Source organism: Typopeltis vanoorti, chromosome 24 (assembly GCF_054136105.1).
Source record: "Typopeltis vanoorti isolate ZY-2024b chromosome 24, IOZ_Tvanoo_1.0, whole genome shotgun sequence".
Classification (NCBI taxonomy): Eukaryota; Metazoa; Arthropoda; class Arachnida; order Uropygi; family Thelyphonidae; genus Typopeltis; species Typopeltis vanoorti.
Genome location: NC_143572.1, coordinates 49,952,108 through 49,970,713, shown reverse-complemented (window position 1 = coordinate 49,970,713; position 18,606 = coordinate 49,952,108). Strand labels below are relative to the sequence as shown.

General features: G+C 35.0%; 1 protein-coding gene and 1 non-coding gene across 3 annotated transcripts in view; one reads left to right on the top strand and one right to left on the bottom strand.

Moving 5' to 3' along the window:
• The window catches only part of Kap-alpha3 (karyopherin alpha3), a 212,977-nt gene that overhangs the window by 82,648 nt on the left and 111,723 nt on the right, over positions 1 to 18,606 (bottom strand). For both annotated transcript variants that reach the window (XM_090413974.1, XM_090413973.1), the window contains exon 6: positions 10,476 to 10,690. In XM_090413974.1, coding sequence (XP_090270100.1) covers positions 10,476 to 10,690 — 215 coding nt within the window. The remainder of the gene's footprint in view (positions 1 to 10,475; positions 10,691 to 18,606) is intronic.
• LOC150093185 (U2 spliceosomal RNA) lies at positions 16,986 to 17,173 on the top strand. The gene has a single exon (XR_016550460.1). It is a non-coding gene; the product is annotated as a U2 spliceosomal RNA (small nuclear RNA).

Below are 18,606 nucleotides of genomic sequence, written 5' to 3'. Positions count from 1 at the left end.
GATGAGACCTCAAAAAAGGTTGAAACCGGTCTGGGTAGTGACCTCTTCTCATAATGTAAAACAGTATATATACATCTCTTAGGAGCTGTGTTTTACATTATGAGAGAATATTAAGGTTAGTGACGGAGCTTGCTCCACCTTTGCTTGGAGTTGCCCTGGTGTTGTACTACCCAAGTGATCACTTAAACTTGGGCTCGCCGATAGTTTTTTCGGCATGAAACTCTACGGATTCGATGGATTTCGATCTGAGTTTCGTACCCGGCTATAAAATAAAACGGGATTTACCATCTCCCTTTAACATTACTACTTTTTTGTTGATACCCGAGTGTTGTACAGGTATCAACACTGTAATGAATCTTATAGGATACTCTCCACTTTATTACTTCAAACAGAACAGTAAGCTACAGTAAATATTATAAAGCTGCACTCTGCTTAATCCTCTCTCTTGGATACTTCCTTTCATGTGTATTGCAATGGCAACAAAGCAACACAGAGCACTGTGTTACCATGGTAAGTAGATTAAGTTAAAAATATATGCATCTAATAATGAGTTACTGATGTTCTTTTTTTAATATTTAATCCATACAAGAGAGGTATAAGAATAGCAAATGAATGTCAGGGATGCAGGTAGGTAAGGATTGGGAAAGAAGAAATTTGTTGACATTTTCCTTGAAAATCTAGCAGTTATAATGAAGAAACACGTTATGAGGAAGGCTGTTCCAGAAGATAGAGATAGATGGGATAACAAGGAAGAGGAAAAGCAGATTTGATGTGTTTGCAGTTGTACTGAAAAGATATGCTGTGCAGCAGATGCTGCTGTTGTAACAGTTTAAATGAAGTGGAAGAATGTTTGCCATATCACTGGAGCAGTGATCATGAAAGTACCGTGGATAAGGACAGAGAATTGAAACAGACTGCCTGAGAGATAGGGGTTGAAGTGGGTCTGTAAGGGAAGGGTCATCTATGGGCCAAACTACTCTTCTCTGGACAGAAACAAGAATTTTTTAGGGAGGTTAAAGTACACCACCTCAAATGTGTGAATGGTATTCTAAGGATGTGTGTATTTTGGATTTGTATAGGGATAGTAACTGTGTGGGTGTAAAATAACTTCTTGAGCAGAAAATAATGCCTAGTTTGATGTTTTAAGGATACTTGTGACATGAAGACTGAATAATATATGCATGTAAACACAAGAAAGATATTTAATTAACCAAATATTTCAGTCTGGAAATAGCAGACCATCTTCAGTGGCACTACAAGATCAGTTTAAAAAAAAATACAAGGTGGAATACTAACAATAGATCATTTAAAAATAGAACAAGCCACGTGATGTTATATCACTAAGTATTAAAGGGAATATTTATAAGCAGAGACATGATTGAAATAAAGATATTAATTAATAATATTAAATAACATAAAATGAATATGAATTAATGAGTTATCCTGATTAGACTTTCCCAGATTTTTGATATAGATATACAGTCATTCCGATTCAGGTTAGGACGATGGAGTAAGGCCTCTACGCTTTCTTTGAATAAACGTTCAAATTTATAACGGGATCTATGTAAGAGGCAAGTTTTTGACCAAAGGATGTTGTGGTTAGTTTCAATCCCGTACTGAGTCAATCCAGATTTTTCAGATTTGTTGTGATGAATGGAGGATTGATGTTCTTGGATTCTTTTTTCAAGAGAACGTCCAGTTTGTCCAAAATAGGAGAGATCACAGTTGCAGGGAATTTGATAAACTCCAGGAAGAGATATAGTTGAGCGTTTGTCTTTAGGAGAAGGAAAATGGGAAGATAATTTGTTAATAGGTGAATACAAAGCTGTTAACTCATATTTCTTCAGAATTCTTGCGATAGGTTCTGAAATCCAGGAGATGTAAGGATTTGGAACTCGACGTATTGAATCTTCGTTGTTTTGTGGTGGATTATAAGAATCGAGAAGATGTTGAGTACTCTTTTCGGAAAAGACACTGAGTTTTATGTGTTGTTGGATAGTAGAAAGTTCTTTCTGTAAAAAATTAGAAGTAGAACAATTAGTTTTGGTTCTTCTGATTAGACATTTTATGATTCCTGTTTTTTTGACAAGGATGATGGGCTGATTCTTTAAGAATATAATGACCTGTGAACGTTGGTTTCCTGTAAACTGTAGTTGTAAGAGTATTTGAAGGTGACTGGATGAGAAGAACGTCTAAAAAAGATAACTGGTTGTTTTCTTCCATTTCCATAATAATGGAAATGGAAGAATGCACCCTGTTTTTCAGACCTATTTTTAAAGAAAAAAAAGTGTGTCTTATACACCGGCAAATACTGTATTTGACTTAAGGCTTAACCAACCAAAGTGTCAATCGTGGTAGTTTATGAACCCAGATGAAGAGAGTGAGGAATTCTCTGAAAACTTAGATTGTTCTGGACTGCCTACCAAGGAGATGTACTTCACATTTTAGGGGACTTTAATGCAAAAGTGGAAAGAGTATGAGAATTAGGCCTGAGTGAACGTAACACCCATGGCGAAAGACTGCTGGAATTTGCCCATGCTAACAGATTAGTTATTACCAATACCTGTTTCTGGAAACACTCATAACAGACCTATACTTGGACATCTAACACTGATAGGTAAAAGCATCAGAGTGATTACATCCTGGCACTCCAACAGTGGAAGACAAGCATCTCTGATGTGCCATCTTGTCCTGGAGCAGACTGTGGTACAGACCATCAGCTAGTAAGACTCTGAAACCCTCCAAGTCAGGCACATCCCACAAGACTGGATGTTAGAGTAATTCTTAGTGGGTTCACAGAAGAAACATCAACTTGGCTGGATGATGTTTTGGAGACTAGTGAGGAGAACTCACCAGAAATGCTTTGGGAAGGAGTCAAGATTATAATACAGTATGAAAGTAATAAATATGTAATAAATGGCTGCATCCTGCCTCAATACATACCGTATTGAGGCAGGATGCAGCCAAGAAGTATCTTGGTCCAATAAGAAAACCAAGAGAACCATGGATATCAGATTCGACATAGGATCTAATCAAAAGAAGGTGGCTAGAAAAAAGAGACACAGCAACTGAAAAATATAAAAGATATATACAAAAGTCAGAAGAGCCATCAGGCAGGACAAGGAAAAGTTTTATACTAATAAATATGAAGGGATAGAGTTCACCATGAAAATTTTGATTCGGAACCTCCTCCATGTAGGCGTGAGGTTGAAAGAGCTGTTAGAGGCAATAATGCCCAGGGTGCAAATAGAATCCCGGCAGAGTTAAGGCTACAGGAGATGGAGGGATAAGTGTTTCATAGATTGATTACAAAGATATGGAAGACAAGAAGAAGTCAGGTTTTCATACCACTACATAAGAAGGGAGAAATGAAGGATTGCAAGTACTATTGAACTATTAGTTTAATATCTCATGCAAGCAAGATTTTATTATACATCATTCTCATTGGATTGAGGCCAAAGTTAAGCAGAGATGCCTGAGGAACAAGTAGGTTTTAGGAAAGGTAAGGGTACCAGGGATCAGATCCTTTTCCTTAGATCATAGAAAGTATAAAGAATTTAGACTCCTTATGGTAATGTTTCATAGACTACTCAAAAGCTTTTGACTGTGTTCAGCATGTGAAACCGTGCTAAGTAATGAAAATAATGGGTTTTCCTCAACACACTATCAGGCTGATAGCTAACTTGCACAGGGAGCAAGAAGCCATGGTAAGAACAGGTGTTGGATTAACTGATTGGCTTCAGGTCAGAAAGGGAGTTAGGCAAGGATGTCTATTTTCTCCTCACTTGTTTAGTATCTATGCCAAGGACATCATACATGCAGCACTGGATGAGGTCAAGACAGGAATTAGGATAGGTGGTAGATTGATCAGTAATCTGAGGTATGTTGATGATACAGTACTCCTCTGCAATGACAAGGAAGAACAACTAGAACAAATTCATGACAAAGTTAACAAGATCAGTAAGAACAGAGAACTTCAGCTCAATCCTAGCAAGACAAAGATTATGGTTTTCAAAAGAAATACAGGCAGGGAAGCTCCTGAGAAACAAGTGTACCTTAATGAAGAAAGAATTGAGGAAGTCAGCAAGTTCGAGTACTTGTAATCCATTATTAATGTGAAGAATTGCTGTTCAGAAAATGTCAGAAGAAGATTAGGAATGGCTAAAACAAAAGTCAGAGAGTTGTCTAAATCTCTACAGAAACAAAGTTGAGGATTATGGATGTAGCTGTTTTTCCAACAGCAGTTAATGGATTTCAGACTTTCAACTAAAGAAGCTTGATAAGGAAAAGGATAGATGCTTTTGAGATGTGATGTTACAGAAGTCTGTTGAGGATATCATATGCTGAAAGATGGACAAATGGATGGATGCTAGAAAGGATCAGTAGAACTCTAGTTCTTAAGGCTCTTTAAGGATATTGACAGTATTTCAACTTCAGACACATTGAAGGATGAAAGGAACAGTAATAGAAGGTAAAGTTCCTGGAAAAACAGGAAGGAGTAGACTATTAATGAGATGGATGGATATTTTTAAAATTTTTTTTATTTCGTATCCAAACACAAGTGGTACAACATGATTTACAACAAATGAGGATACGTTACAATGAGATCAGCTTAGATTTGGTAGGTGAATTATACAGGGAATAATAATTAAATATGAAAAAAAGGAAACTATACATAACTTATATACAATAAATATAGTCAGATGTTCCTCCAGTATCTTGCACAATCAACTGCTCTTTCTGTGCAGGGACAAGAAAGAAGGTGTTCCATGGGCTGGATTGTCCCACACAATTGTCTGGGCCAGTCAGGTAGCCCCATTTGATGAGATTTTGTTTGCAGCATCCTGTCGTTCGAAGTCTGTTGAGGCTTTTCAAAGTATTCCAGTCCAATTGGGAACCACGTGGAAGATGTTCAGTTGTTGGAATACCAGTATTATTTTCAGGGTATAGTGCAAGCCATTGTTGAAGTCTTGTCTCTGGGAGGTTTTTAGGTGGTTCAACAGTTGCCAGGAAGCTATATCGGGATCTTAGTCTTTGGGGCACTGCAGTCTGGCCGAATAGTGGGTGGCATTCATCATTCATTTGTCTGCTTCTTTCATCAGCTGAGTATGCAGATCTTCGAATTGAAGGGGGTGCAATACCACCAAAGTATAGAGGTCTTTTAGTGGTGTTGGCTTCAGTCATCCTGTAATTAAGCTGCAGCTTTCATTCAATGCTGGATCAAGACCATACTGGGCAGGCATATTCAGCAGAAGAATATGCAAAGGGCCAAGGCAGAAGATCTCAGTGTGCTAGGGTCTGCACCCCATTTGGAGGAGGTAAGCTTTCTTAGTATATTGTTTCTTGCACTCACTTTTGGCTTTGTTTTTTCTATGTGGATTTTATATGAGAGGGTGCAATAGAGAGTCACACTGAGGTAGACTGAGTTCCAGGAATGTTCTCTATTAGAACTTTCCCAAGAAATCTGTAGCTTCCTATTGGCTTCCTTATTGTTAAGGTGGAAAAGGCCAGTCTGAGTTTTCAAGGGGTTTGGTTTTAGTTGATTGCTGGTATAGTATGTGGTTAGACTATTTAAGGCAAGTGATAGAATAGTTTCAATGGACTTGAAATTTTTTGATCGAGTAGCTATGGCAAGGTCATCAGCATAGATAAAATTTCTAGTTCCTGGAAAGATGGGGAGATCATTGATGTAGCTGTTGAAAAGTAATGGTGATAACACACTTCCTTGGGGGAGGCCATTTTTTTGGAGGTGCCAGTGGCTCTTCCTACCCCCAAGGTCAAGTAAAAGCATCTGTTTTCCATGAGTGATTGGATCAGGAGGACAAGGCGATAGTCTCTAGTAATTCTGTATATTTTATTTCTGAGTGTGAGATGGTTTATGGTATCATATGCTCCAGTTAGTCTACAAAGACTGCTCCTGTGACTAGTTTTTGCTCATAACCATTTTCTATATATTGAGTGAGGTTGAGATGGATGGATGGTGTGTCTGGAGTGATTGATCTTCAGAGAGCTGAAGACTCCAGAAACGCATACAACAGGACCACATGGTAAGGACTGGTGTGGCACACAGCCAAGCATCTGATGGTTGTGTGCCACAGATGGATGGATGAATGGAGACTGATTTGGGCCTCAGATTTGGGATAAAATAAAAAAAAAAAATTTCAAGATACTCTAAATTATATAATAATATGCATACCCCTCCCAATTTTTCACCCTATAATGACCCTGCACATGATAGGTCAAAGGCTTGTAACACAGTGTGCTATATATGGGCAAAGTGATTAAGGAGAAAGAAGTAATCAATTGATAGATTCCATAAAGATCTGGAAGTCAGTCATACTCAGTGGGAAAAACAATATGCAAGATACTGTTCTGAAGAAAAGAGGTGGAATAAAAAAATTTAAAAAAAATAATGAAAAAAAGAAAAAGCGTAAGTTTGTTTGGAGTTGGGCAGCATGTGAGTGTTGGCCAGTGGTTGCTCTTGTTCTTACATGGTTAGAAGAGAGTAGGAATGGCAGTAGCTATTTGCAGGAGAACCTAATTTGGTGGTCTGATTTTGTTAGATAAAACTGCCAAGAAAGTTTAAGTAAATAAATAAAAACATCCAATTTGAACTTAAGGCTTACTGGCTAGAGAGTAGATACACTAGTCACTTAGATGACAAGGCCAGAAAACAGAAAAGGAAATTTTTTTAGACAGGCAGAGATGAAGGTATAAATCTAGGAAGACAAGATCAATTTGGACAGCAGAGCCAAAGCAAGAAGAGGAATAAGAAAATTCATAGGAACGTACTTATAGCAAGATAAAAACAAATATCGTTTTGTTATTTATTATTGCAGCATTAGCAATCTTCATGGAGTATGAAGATTGCACATCAAAGAAGCAAAACAAATAAATAAAATAAAATCATTACTATTATCAAACTCCTGATCTGTACCCTTCAGGGTGTACGCCATCATACTACTATTATTGCATGAGCACCTCCATGGAGTCTTAAGACTCATTGTGGGAGACCCAAACTATCAACACAATATCTATTATACCTCTTCTTGAAACCATTAACAGACAAAGCAAACGACTCGAGCAACCCATTCCATTCATTCACCACTCTCCACGTGAAAATTAGTCCTCACACACTTGCTAACCACATTCTTATCCAATTTCCATTTACGACTGTCTTACCTTGCATACTACTATAACCTCTGATATGGGACAGCATGAACTTTCTTGTCCTTGTACCATTAAAATCATAAATCACCACCATGACAACTTCATTATCCCCAAGAAACCTAAGTGACCAGACCTGAGCATAGTAATTCAAATATGGCTGTATCAAGGCTTTATAAAGAGGAATGATAACTTCCTTATCTCTACTTGTTAGTGTGTTCTTCAATAAACAATTGATTCTGTGAGCTACCCCGACTACTTTAGCAATATGCCCTCTAAACTTCAACTCTCAATCTAATCATCATCATCACTAACCATGGGCTCATTGCCCATTGGTGTCTGATGCCTCCTTCACCATCTTCTTCCACCTTTCTTTGTCCAGTGTACAGTGCTGCAGTTTCTGTACACATATTCCACACTAGTCCTTTATGTCATCTATTCATTCTTTGTATGGTCTACCTCTTCTGTTTACACAGTCCATAATACCAAACATGAATGTCTTTATCTTCCAGTCCTCACTCATTCTGTAGATGTGTCCAAATAATTGCAGCTTCCATTTTATGATCTTCTGCATTAGATTCTTCTTTGGTTGTATCTTCCAATAGAGATACGAGTAACAAGTTCTTTCAAATGCCAAAATTCTTTTTACTGATTTCTTATTTATCATCCATGTTTCAGATCCATACAGTACACCACTAAAGATGCATGTTTCCAGCACTCATAGTTTTGTTTGCAGGCTGATCACTTTACTTTTCCAGATGTTATCCATGGCCTTCAGATTTGTTCTTCCCTTAGCAATTCTGATCTTTATTTCTTTTTTACAGTCCAAATCATGTTATTTTACTTCCCAAATATGTGAACTGTTCTACATTTTCTATATCAATTCCATCCACTTGTATCTTTTGTTTCATGTTCTTCTCACCAAATACCACCGTCTCTGTTTTTTTTTCCAAAATCCAATTTACCTTGTAATCTTTGTATCCCAAAATGCATAAGTTTACTTTTCCACATTAAATTGGCATTGTTATTTTTTGTCCATACTGTCAGCCTATTTAAATCATCCTGCAACTTAGGAAATAAATATGTTCATTGAAGACAACAAATCCCTATGAATATATAACATTCTGTAGAGCTGAAAGTGGAAAGGAAGAACCTAGAAAACAAGATATTTATTTTAACTATATGGAACAAAGAACAAATGCAAAAAAAAAAAAAAAAAAAGCAGAAAAAGTCTGATCTGTACAATATATATAAAAGGAAACAACAGTTTGTTGGGATTATAGAGGTATTTCTCTGTTATGAGATTGGGATTATAGAGGTATTTCTTTGTATGTTACAACATACAAAGAATGTTGTACATAAAGTATTTATTTACTTCTATTTTGAAGTACATATTAAACCCACTTACAGAGAAAATAACTAGTGTCTACCAAGTAGGTTTTGGGAAAAGTAAATCTACAAATGATGAGAATACATATAGTTGATGCAATTACTAGTATTAGAAAAATTTTGGGGATTTGATATAAATATTCAACAGATTTTTGAATATCTGTTCAATAACTCAAGGATTAAAACAACGAGATTGTCTAGATCCAATACTCTTTAAATTAGCTTTAGAATATATTATCCGATCATTGCCAGTAGACACTAATAAACAAATCAGCGAAGACTGTGACATATCAAATGATATTAACATATGTCAAGAACCAAACAGAAAGTAGAAGAAATATATTTGGAATTAGACAAATCAACATATGAGATACAGCTATTGCTCCAATTGTGGTCAGATCATTGAGAAAATAATAGTAATGTAATAACGTAAAATTTATCACATCAGTAAACACACATTTTTATTAGTATATTTGTAAATTATATCCTGTCATGGGAAGATTACAGTAAGAACATAGAAAATACATAATAAAAGAGGCAAGATATTCAGCAGGCTATTGAAAAAAAAAAAAAAAAAAAAGCTTAGAAATGGAAGAAAGAATACTGTAAAAGAAATAAGAAATGATAAAGAAGACATGAAAACTGATTCTAGATGTCTGGAGTAAATGGGGGAAGGAGAGAGAGAAAGAGGTGTATAAATGAGTACCAATACCATATGTACTGGAAGAGAAACCGGAGTAAAAACATCAACCCATCATGTGCAGTGAACAACCAGAGAAAATTGTTTATCTAATTACAAAAAGTGGAAGGCAGACCATAAGACTTCGATTTGCTCAGTAACTCTTTATATTGGATCCTATCAAGTAGCCTGGATATGTCAAATGCAATAGCACAAGTTTCTCCAAACCTTTCAATGGCATCTGCCCAGAGGTGGATGATTCTGACTAAAGAGATCTGCTGTGGATCTTGGGAAGCAAATCAGTACTGATGGTTCTCAAGGTGATTAAGAAGTTGGTTGCTGTGAATTGAGAACAACAGGCCAATAGTTTGATGGTTTCAATAGTTTGGCTGCTGATAACCTTCATTAATTTAAAGAGAGAGAGAGAACAAGTTAATTGCAACAAGTAATTAGATCAATAGTTTTATCTCCTTTTTTGGCATGGGATTACTTTCACGCTGTATGACAGATGCCAGCAGTAATTAACAGATGTTAGTTCTAGAGCATGTCCCCAAGTACAGTTGGAAGGGACACGAATACCATCAGACCAGAAGGTTCTTTGTCATCTAGGTTGTTCAGTTTTTCTGACATCTTTCTGGTGAAAAAAGTCAAGGCCTGTGGTGCAATGTTTCTGGTATGACAGGGTGATATGTCTTGGTCATCTAGGCAGCAGTTGAAGGAAAAGAAAAATGTCAGGAGGTCAGTTTTGTCTTTAATGCATTTCACTATTTGATGCTTCTCCAACTTAAAACTACTGATCAATTTTTGAATTTAACACAGAGATAAAATGAAGTCAATGAAGTCAAGTAGTAGTTTCATCAATTTTAAATGAATAAATATTACTGAATTTCAGAGTGTTATCCATGTACAAGATGTAATTTATTTTTCAGTAAATAAAAATTGGAGAGAATACTTAAAACCATTATTTTCAATGTAATAACTTCAAAAGAGAACCTCTTTGTTTAGAATGAAATTTCATACCCCATCTAAACATGGTGCAGGAAATACAATGAATGAAAATAGATTACTTAATGAATTAAAATAGTGGGATTCATATGAAATAAAATTAATAAAGGTTCATGTGATACATTACATAATCAAATACAACATTTATTTTGTATATATTTGTATAAGCAAAATTATTTTTTATGTATATATATGACTACAAAAACAAAAGAACCAAAAAGTAATGAATACATACATTAATATCAGTATGATGAATTAGCATACAGAGGGCAGGCAGTAATTCCTTTATAGTATCAACAGGCGGAGGGGGGTCTTTGTTACGACACAAATTGACAATTACCCATGTCACATTACGCAGAAATGATAACGGTATTTCAGGTTTGATGAAAGACAAAAGTGGTGGTACTACTCCTAACCTGATAACATAGTCTCGAAGTTGGGGACCATCACCTGGAATAAGATAATAACTATTTAAAAAGAGAGGGGATTAGCAATTATTCAGGAGCAAAAATTAATAACTTCTGTATGCACACTTACAGATTACAAAAATTTTCCCCTTTCCACTTTTAGGATGTTGATTTGTATAAAAAGGATTTCATGGTTAACAGTGACCGTGAACTGGAGCAGGCAGAGGTGGATCTTTGTTAGGGTGGATCAAATACTACAAGTACAACTTATTATCCGACTATTAATTACTCTTAAAAAAAAGAGGTTATTTTGGTTATAACAGACTGGTCTAATAAGTAAATGAAGCTATGAAATCACATGAATCTAAAAATAAACTCTTTCATAATTACCTCCTCCTCCCTTCAATGCCTACCCATTCCTGTTTTTCATTTTCATTCCAAATTGATACAGCATTATTTAACTACTGAGTATAAAGTACTGAAGACTTTGGGGATTTAACATAGAACATAAAGAAGAAACTTAATTTAATATCATCTATTTTGATGATGATTTTATTTATTTTGGTTAACCCTTGCTACTGGCCAAAGTAGACTAAATACATGAACAACTTTATCTTTCAATTTTTAACTTTAACTTTAACTTCAAATTATTTTAACTTAAATTTAAATAATATTTTTTAACTTTAACTTTATCTGCAAATCCTTACAGTGGTTTGCAACCATGTTACAAACACAGTAAACTGTTTTACCGTTTTACTTGAAATTTCTGTTATCAGAAATAGTTTTTCAATATTTCAATGTTTTGCTTTTGCATTTTATTTGTTAAGTGATATAACAACGAATTTCACACGCATAATCAAAATAAATATATTTTGAAATATGTGGAACTAGTAATTTTAATCATGTTTTTAATTTTAATGACATTATTCTATGCTTTTTTTAAATTCTCAGATTGAAAAAAATAAGTGCCAAATACATCAAAAAGTTTTCAAATAAGTGAATTCTGAGTATTTTTTTTTATATTTATTGGCTCTAAGGTTGTCATCCTGCTTACAATTATAAACATGTTTCCTCTTATGAACAGCAAACAATGCTAAATTGTATTACATTTTGAAGGAAATATAAGAAAGTTTTAAAAAGAATTAAAATTAAAACAGCTTTCAGAGGTGAACTATGCAATCAAATACACAAACATTATTCAAGAAAAAATTAGAGTTTGAAAACAAGAACTAAACCTTGGCGATTCAGTGAAAAAAACATTGACGGATACTGAGTGTTCCTAGTAAGATTTATGCACATATACTTGAGAAACAGCTAAGAAAAATTGTGGATGATAAACTTTTTGAAGAACGAGCTAGGTTCAGCCTAAACGTTTTGTGGATCAAATTTTTACTTTTAAGAAAATAGTTCAGAAATCATGAGAAATAACAAGAATCTGTATTTACGCTTTGTAGATTTGGAAAAGGAATATCACAAGGTGCCAAGAGAAAAGCTGTTCAAAACGCTTCAGTTATATGGTGTAAATGGAGAATTATATCAAGTGGTTCTTAGTCTATATTTCAGTTTTAAGTCAGCAGTTAGAATTGAAAAAAGTACATGAAGATGGGTGATGTTAAATCACGTTGGTTAGTTACAGCAGTAAACACAATGTTAATAAATTGTCGTAAAGGAATAAGTTAGTAAATAATATGTATGTACAAAAATGAAGCTATCTACATATAAATAGAATTTATAATGAAACATGTTTGTATAAATTAATTCTTTGTAAATTGAAAGCAGTGTGCAATTTGTCTGAGTCTGATAACATCTGTCAGAGTATATATGGCTCACCCAGATAAGTAAAAATTTCATTCCTCTCTCTCGTGTGAAGTGCCGATACTCCACCAGAATACGATAAACGCTGAGATGAGTTGCATTTTTCACACACGGGTTGGTCATCAACCCTCAGTAATAATGTGTAAGATGAGTGTGATCTATGTGTGGCACCTAGAAAGAATAACTTCCTCTCTTCTGCTGGTATGATGACTAGACTACTAATGCTTAACGTCAGGCTTAATATCATGCAATTTGTTTGTCAGTGCTTCCTACCATGATGACACTGGGCTTTTATCTTATAAAATGTCTGTAGTCTGTATGTGGGAAAAGTATGAAATGATCTAATAAGTGCATCTGCAGTCTCATTCAGTTAACTGCAATGTGGCTGGGAATCTAGCCCAAGTAAACTATGCACATTAAGGGTCTTCACTTTGCACAACAGTTGTAACACTTTACAAAGCAATGGATGTGGATTATACATAGGAGAGGAGATAGCCTGTAAAGAACTGTAAAGAGTCGGTATAAATTGCACACTTTTGGTAGTGGTTTTCTTTTATATGAAAGTGCAAGATGAATGGCATGGAACTCTGCTGTATAATTACTGCAATCGAGTGGGATCTAGCTGGAGATTGTAATGTCAGAAAAATTTAGCAAGTAGTGACCAACATTTTTCTTTTTAATGAAATAGAATAGAACAAATAATATCAGAATGTATCTCAACAGAGTGATACTTTAATACATTCAAAGAGCAGCATAGCCAACAGAGATCTCTGATCTTAAAGAATTGGTATAGATGGTAAAATAATCAGAGTAGACTGCTCTGTGTGCAGCCTACTCTGTGCATCAAACAATTGGAGGTAGACAGATGAGGGTGTATGAGACTTCTGTAGTTGACAGAGTGAGAGGTTCTATGATGGGATGCAAGCCTACCATAGAGGAATGCTGTTTTGTTTGGTGCAGGTAATGTTGTCATGCCAAGAGCTTTCAGAGCCTCTTTAATGCACATACCAAAAGGATAGATGGCAGTCTTGAGTGTGATACAGGACCTCCCAACATAAAGAGACCAGTCCACGTAGGATGCTCTGGAGAGAGTCTTAGGGGACAGTTAAGAGAAAACTGTTTCCATCTGTTTAACAGGTGATGACCAACATTTTTCTTTTATAATGAAATACAATAGAACAAAAAATATCAGAATGTATCTCAACAGAGTGATACTTAACATGTTCAAGCCGAACGGTGTTATATTCTGCGTTTTGCTTCAAGCAGGTGCATTTTTACAAAGTTTTAAATATATACAGCATGCTACTTTGAATTTAATCAAAATTAATTTTGATTAAATTTCATTAGCATGAAAAGAAAATATATATACAGTGATACCCTGAAGTTACGCGGTAGGTGGGACCAACAAAAAGCGCGTAAGTCAAATTCGCATAACTTGGGGTATAATTATGCATGTAATTTATATATACAAACATACAAAATATCAGTTAATTATTTTTTAAGAAATATAAACATAATTGTAGTTTTTCATACATAAAAAAAAGAAAGTTATTTCAATGTCGATGGTTTCATAAAATCTAATAGATTCGTCTGACGGCATAATGTCTTTTTCTTGTCACGCAAAATTTCTTCATAGCAAGCCAATGATTTTTTTATTCCTTGCCTTGTGGCTACAATTCATTCCTCGTTAGAATCTATGTCCTCGAAAATCTGTAAACCTTTCTTAATTAAGCTGAGACCCTCTGTTAATTTTGCAATTGTCATGTGCTTTTCTGGTAGAACTGGATCTGAGGTTTTTGTCTCTTCAGTAGCACTTTGCTCACGCATTTCTATGAGCTTGTTGATTGTAAGCTCTTTGCTATGTGAGTCTAACAGCTCACTGACATCTTCACTGTCGACTTCTAAATCTAACTGCCTGGCAAGGTTGACAACTTCTTCTATTGGCTCAGCAACTTGATCAGTTTCTGGCAACATTTCCGTTTCGCATTTAAAAAAGGATGGACAAAGTTTTTTCCAGACACCATTCAAGGTTTTTTGGGAAATTTCACCCCAAGAATCTCCGATAATCCTTACATCATCTAAAACATTACACTGTTTCTAAAACTCTTTAACAGACAGGTGCTCATTTTGCCTCATAGGTTCATTCAGACTTGCAAATGAACGGCGTGTGTAGTATGCTTTGAATAACTCCTTGGTCCATCGGTTGAAGTAAGCTGGTTGTATTTGGAGGCAAGAAAACAACTTTTATATGTGGATCAAATCAATTAAAGTTGCAGGAGGGTGACCAGGTGCATTATCAATAATGAGTATAACTTTAAACGGAATTTTTTTACACTGGCAATAATGTTCAACTTCAGGTATGAAGTGGTGACCAAACCAGTCTTTAAAAATAGAAGCTGTCATCCAAGCTTTAGAATTTGACTTCAAAATCACTGGCAAGCCAGCTTTAGATTTTTTTTTTTTTTTCAGAGCAATAAATTAAGAGAGGTTTTAACTTGCAATCACCAGCTGCATTTCCACCAAGCATTACTGTCAACCGGTCTTTGGAAGCCTTAAAGCCAGGAAACGTTTTTTCTTCATGTGCGATGAAAGTTCTCTTAGGCATCTTTTTCCAGAACAAGCCGGTCTCGTCTACATTAAATATGGTTTGACTGCTATAGCTACCTTCCTCGATGATAGCCTTAAGTGTCTCAGGAAAAGCAGATGAAGCCTCTTTATCAGCGCTTGCCACCTCTCCACTATGCTGTGCCAGTTATAGCGATTTTTAAATCGGTTGAACCAACCATTACTGGCCAAGAAATTTTCTTCTTTGGCCGCTTCTCCAGCTTCTACTTTTAGCCTCTCAAAATTCAGCTTGGCTTGGCTACATATTGTCATTTGATCAACTGGACAATTTTTTACTCTCACTTGATTATCACACCATAATTTAAGCATCGTTTCCATCTCACCAATAATCCCATGACGTTTACGAATTATGCTTGAATTCAATGATTGGGCATTTTTCACAGCAGCGAGAATTCTTTCTTTATCTTTCATGATTTCTTACTGTGGATTCCTGTAGATCGAACTTCTTTGATAGCTCACAAATTTTCATTCCGCCTTCAAAATCCTTAATAATGTTGAGTTTTGTTTCCAAAGTTAATGTTTTTCTTTTCTTGCTAGCTGTAGAAGAATCGTACTTGCTTCTTTTGGATGACATTATTTTTTATGTGATAAATTTTTTTTATCAAGAACATAACATTAAACAGTCGCAGGGTTTGTAGACTAAAAGTTGTGTATGAATGGAGGCCGCGCAAAACACGTCAGTGCTTGTTCACACCATGTGCAACAATGGCAAATGCAGCCAGTACCGGAAAGATAAGACTAGTGGTGAGGCATGAAGCGGGATGGGAATACGTACATATAAGAATCCGTGTAAGTCGGGGTATGACTGTATATTTGTTTTTCACTGATTGGTCTCTAAACCCAATGACTGCATTATGAACACATGTGGTGAATTAAGGTTACAAAAAAGGAATGCATGAGGTTTGTTTTCGGGGAGGTAGAAGGAGAAGTGTGATTGGGGCATTGGATGTGCGGAGTAAGCAAGCTTGTAGTGGTAATCAGATGACTTGATTGGAAGTTTTTTTTTTGTACCAAGCCACTTTATAATAACTTTTTTGACAGCCCTAATATACTCAGAAAACTATGATTTGGATACTTATGTGGGAATTTTGAACAACTGAAATTTTAAAATAGAGTACGTTACTAGGACAATGTATTTAGTTAGAAGCTGTGTTTGGCACTACAATAAACTTTGTTTTACTTGCCTGTGTGCAGTACAGTGTCTGTTGGAGGGGAGTGAAGCTGTTTTTAATTATGCAGGGTTCTTTTCATTCCAGTTGTCTCTAATGTACACTAATTACTGCTGCATTTAGCACATTGTATCTGTACTATAGGTAGTGATAGTACAGATACAATTGATAGAATAAAGGGCAATAACTAGGACAATGTATTTAGTTTAGAAGCTGTGTTTGGCACTACAATAAACTTTGTTTTACTTGCCTGTGTGCAGTATAGTCTGTTGGAGAGGAGTGAAGCTGCTTTTAATTATGCAGGGTTCTTTTCATTCCAGTTGTCTCTAATGTACACTAATTACTGCTGCATTTAGCACATAGACTAATTGTATCTGTACTATAGGTAGTGATAGAATAAAGGGACATGTTTTTCTTGCATTGGCAGTATGGTGTCTGTTAGGGAGGGGATGTTTATCACAGTACAAGGACGTTTTCATTCCAGTCTTCTGAAATTCTTTATTCCTGTTTAAAAAAAAAATTAATGTTTTATGGTAATTGCACAATTGCCACATTTAATGAAATATTACTTATTTCTGTTTTTGTATTGTTCATTTTTTTCCCCTTTCCAATTTTGTATTTAAATGTTAATAAAATCATGTTTGGTATTAAATTTGTTACCTTTTTAATTTAATTTTATTAGATGTAGTAAGGACATACACTGTTTCATGAATGGGTACTACACTTTTCATATCTTGGCGTTCTGGCTAAAATCAAACTGTATTTGTGTCTGTACTTATCAGGTTAACATCTAATACGGGTCCCATTATAGCTCAAGATAAACTTTTTCCCCTTTTTGGAAAGTGGTGACTTGTTTGGATCTTGCTGCACCTTTGCCACAAGTTACTTGGTATTGTACTATCTCTAACTTGTTTTTTGGGGTATTTGTGGGTCGCAATCAGAAAACTTTGAAAACACTGTTCCATAGGATATGTGCAGTAGCAAACATTCATCTTCCATTAGTGAAATGATTAGGTGTCACTGGCCAGATAAGTGTCACGGAATGTTCATTCTGATAATAGATCATACAGAAACCTTAAAAGGACAATAACCCTCTGCTAAATATACCATAAAGTGATCGTATATAAAAAAAAAAAAGGAAAATAAATCATAAGTGAACTCAGAATGGGTGGATAATCAACTATCATATACAGCAAAGAGAATTAATTTAGAATAAATAAGATATATAATGGGATTGTATTTCATAGCCAAATGTGGAAAAACTTAAGTTTTGAAAATTTATTAGAGATAATAAGAAAGTTATATTTAGTTATATTTTTATAAGATATCGTAAATATTTCAAGATTTGCCTATAAAATATGGATGGATCCACAATAGCCTATTAATATCTTACTAATGATAAATTAAAACCTCTTCGCTCTACTTTTAACATTTTACAGTTTTATTATAAATTAAAGATCCCAAGAAATTATATACTTGGTTTAATCCTTTATCCAAGTGTGAGCAAACAAAGTTTGCACCTGAAGTGTTTTCAGGACTGGAGCAACTCATATAAGGAAGCTAAGACTTCACATCACTTGCCTTAGTATCCCATAATGCAATGCATTATGGGAAGGGTCACTACCCAGACTAGTTTCAACCTTCATTGAGGTCTCTTCAGTGGGAGCCAGACCCAAAAATCAGGCACAAACTTTGTTTGCTTACACTTGGATAAAGGATTAAACCAAGTATATAATTTCTTGGTATTTTTAATTTATAGTATAACCAAGTGAAAAAACTTCCAACAACAGTTTTATTATATTTACAGTAATCAAAAAATTTTTGCTTTTAATCAATGGGGCTAAAAGTCTCAACTTTGGCAATGTAAAAAAAATCATTAATAAACAGAAATAGAAATATTAAAGATCTATGCTCATTTCAGAAGAGAATGTATATATATATATATATATATATATATATTTGAAACAGATTAAATGACTATAAGCCAAGGGATAAAATATAGAAACACCATTTTAATTTAAACGAACTGCACAACTAGTTTCATCTTCTTAGAAGACTTATTTGAGTGCATAACATGAGGGAATTACCAACAAACATTGTGAGGGAAAATCTATACATTACAGATTTCATTCCAGTTGTATTAACATTTAAAGCTGTTCTGTGTATCTCTTCATTTGGGCGTGCGTATCCATTTAAGGTCTCATGTAAGCCAAAGTTGGATAGCAGCATAATGATAGTCTGAGAGATTATAGCTGAGGTTAGTGTTCAAATGTACTGGATGGAAGACGATTTCTTTAGATTCTACAATTCTTCTTCCCAGTTCATCACAGCATCAAAAGATATTTTTCAA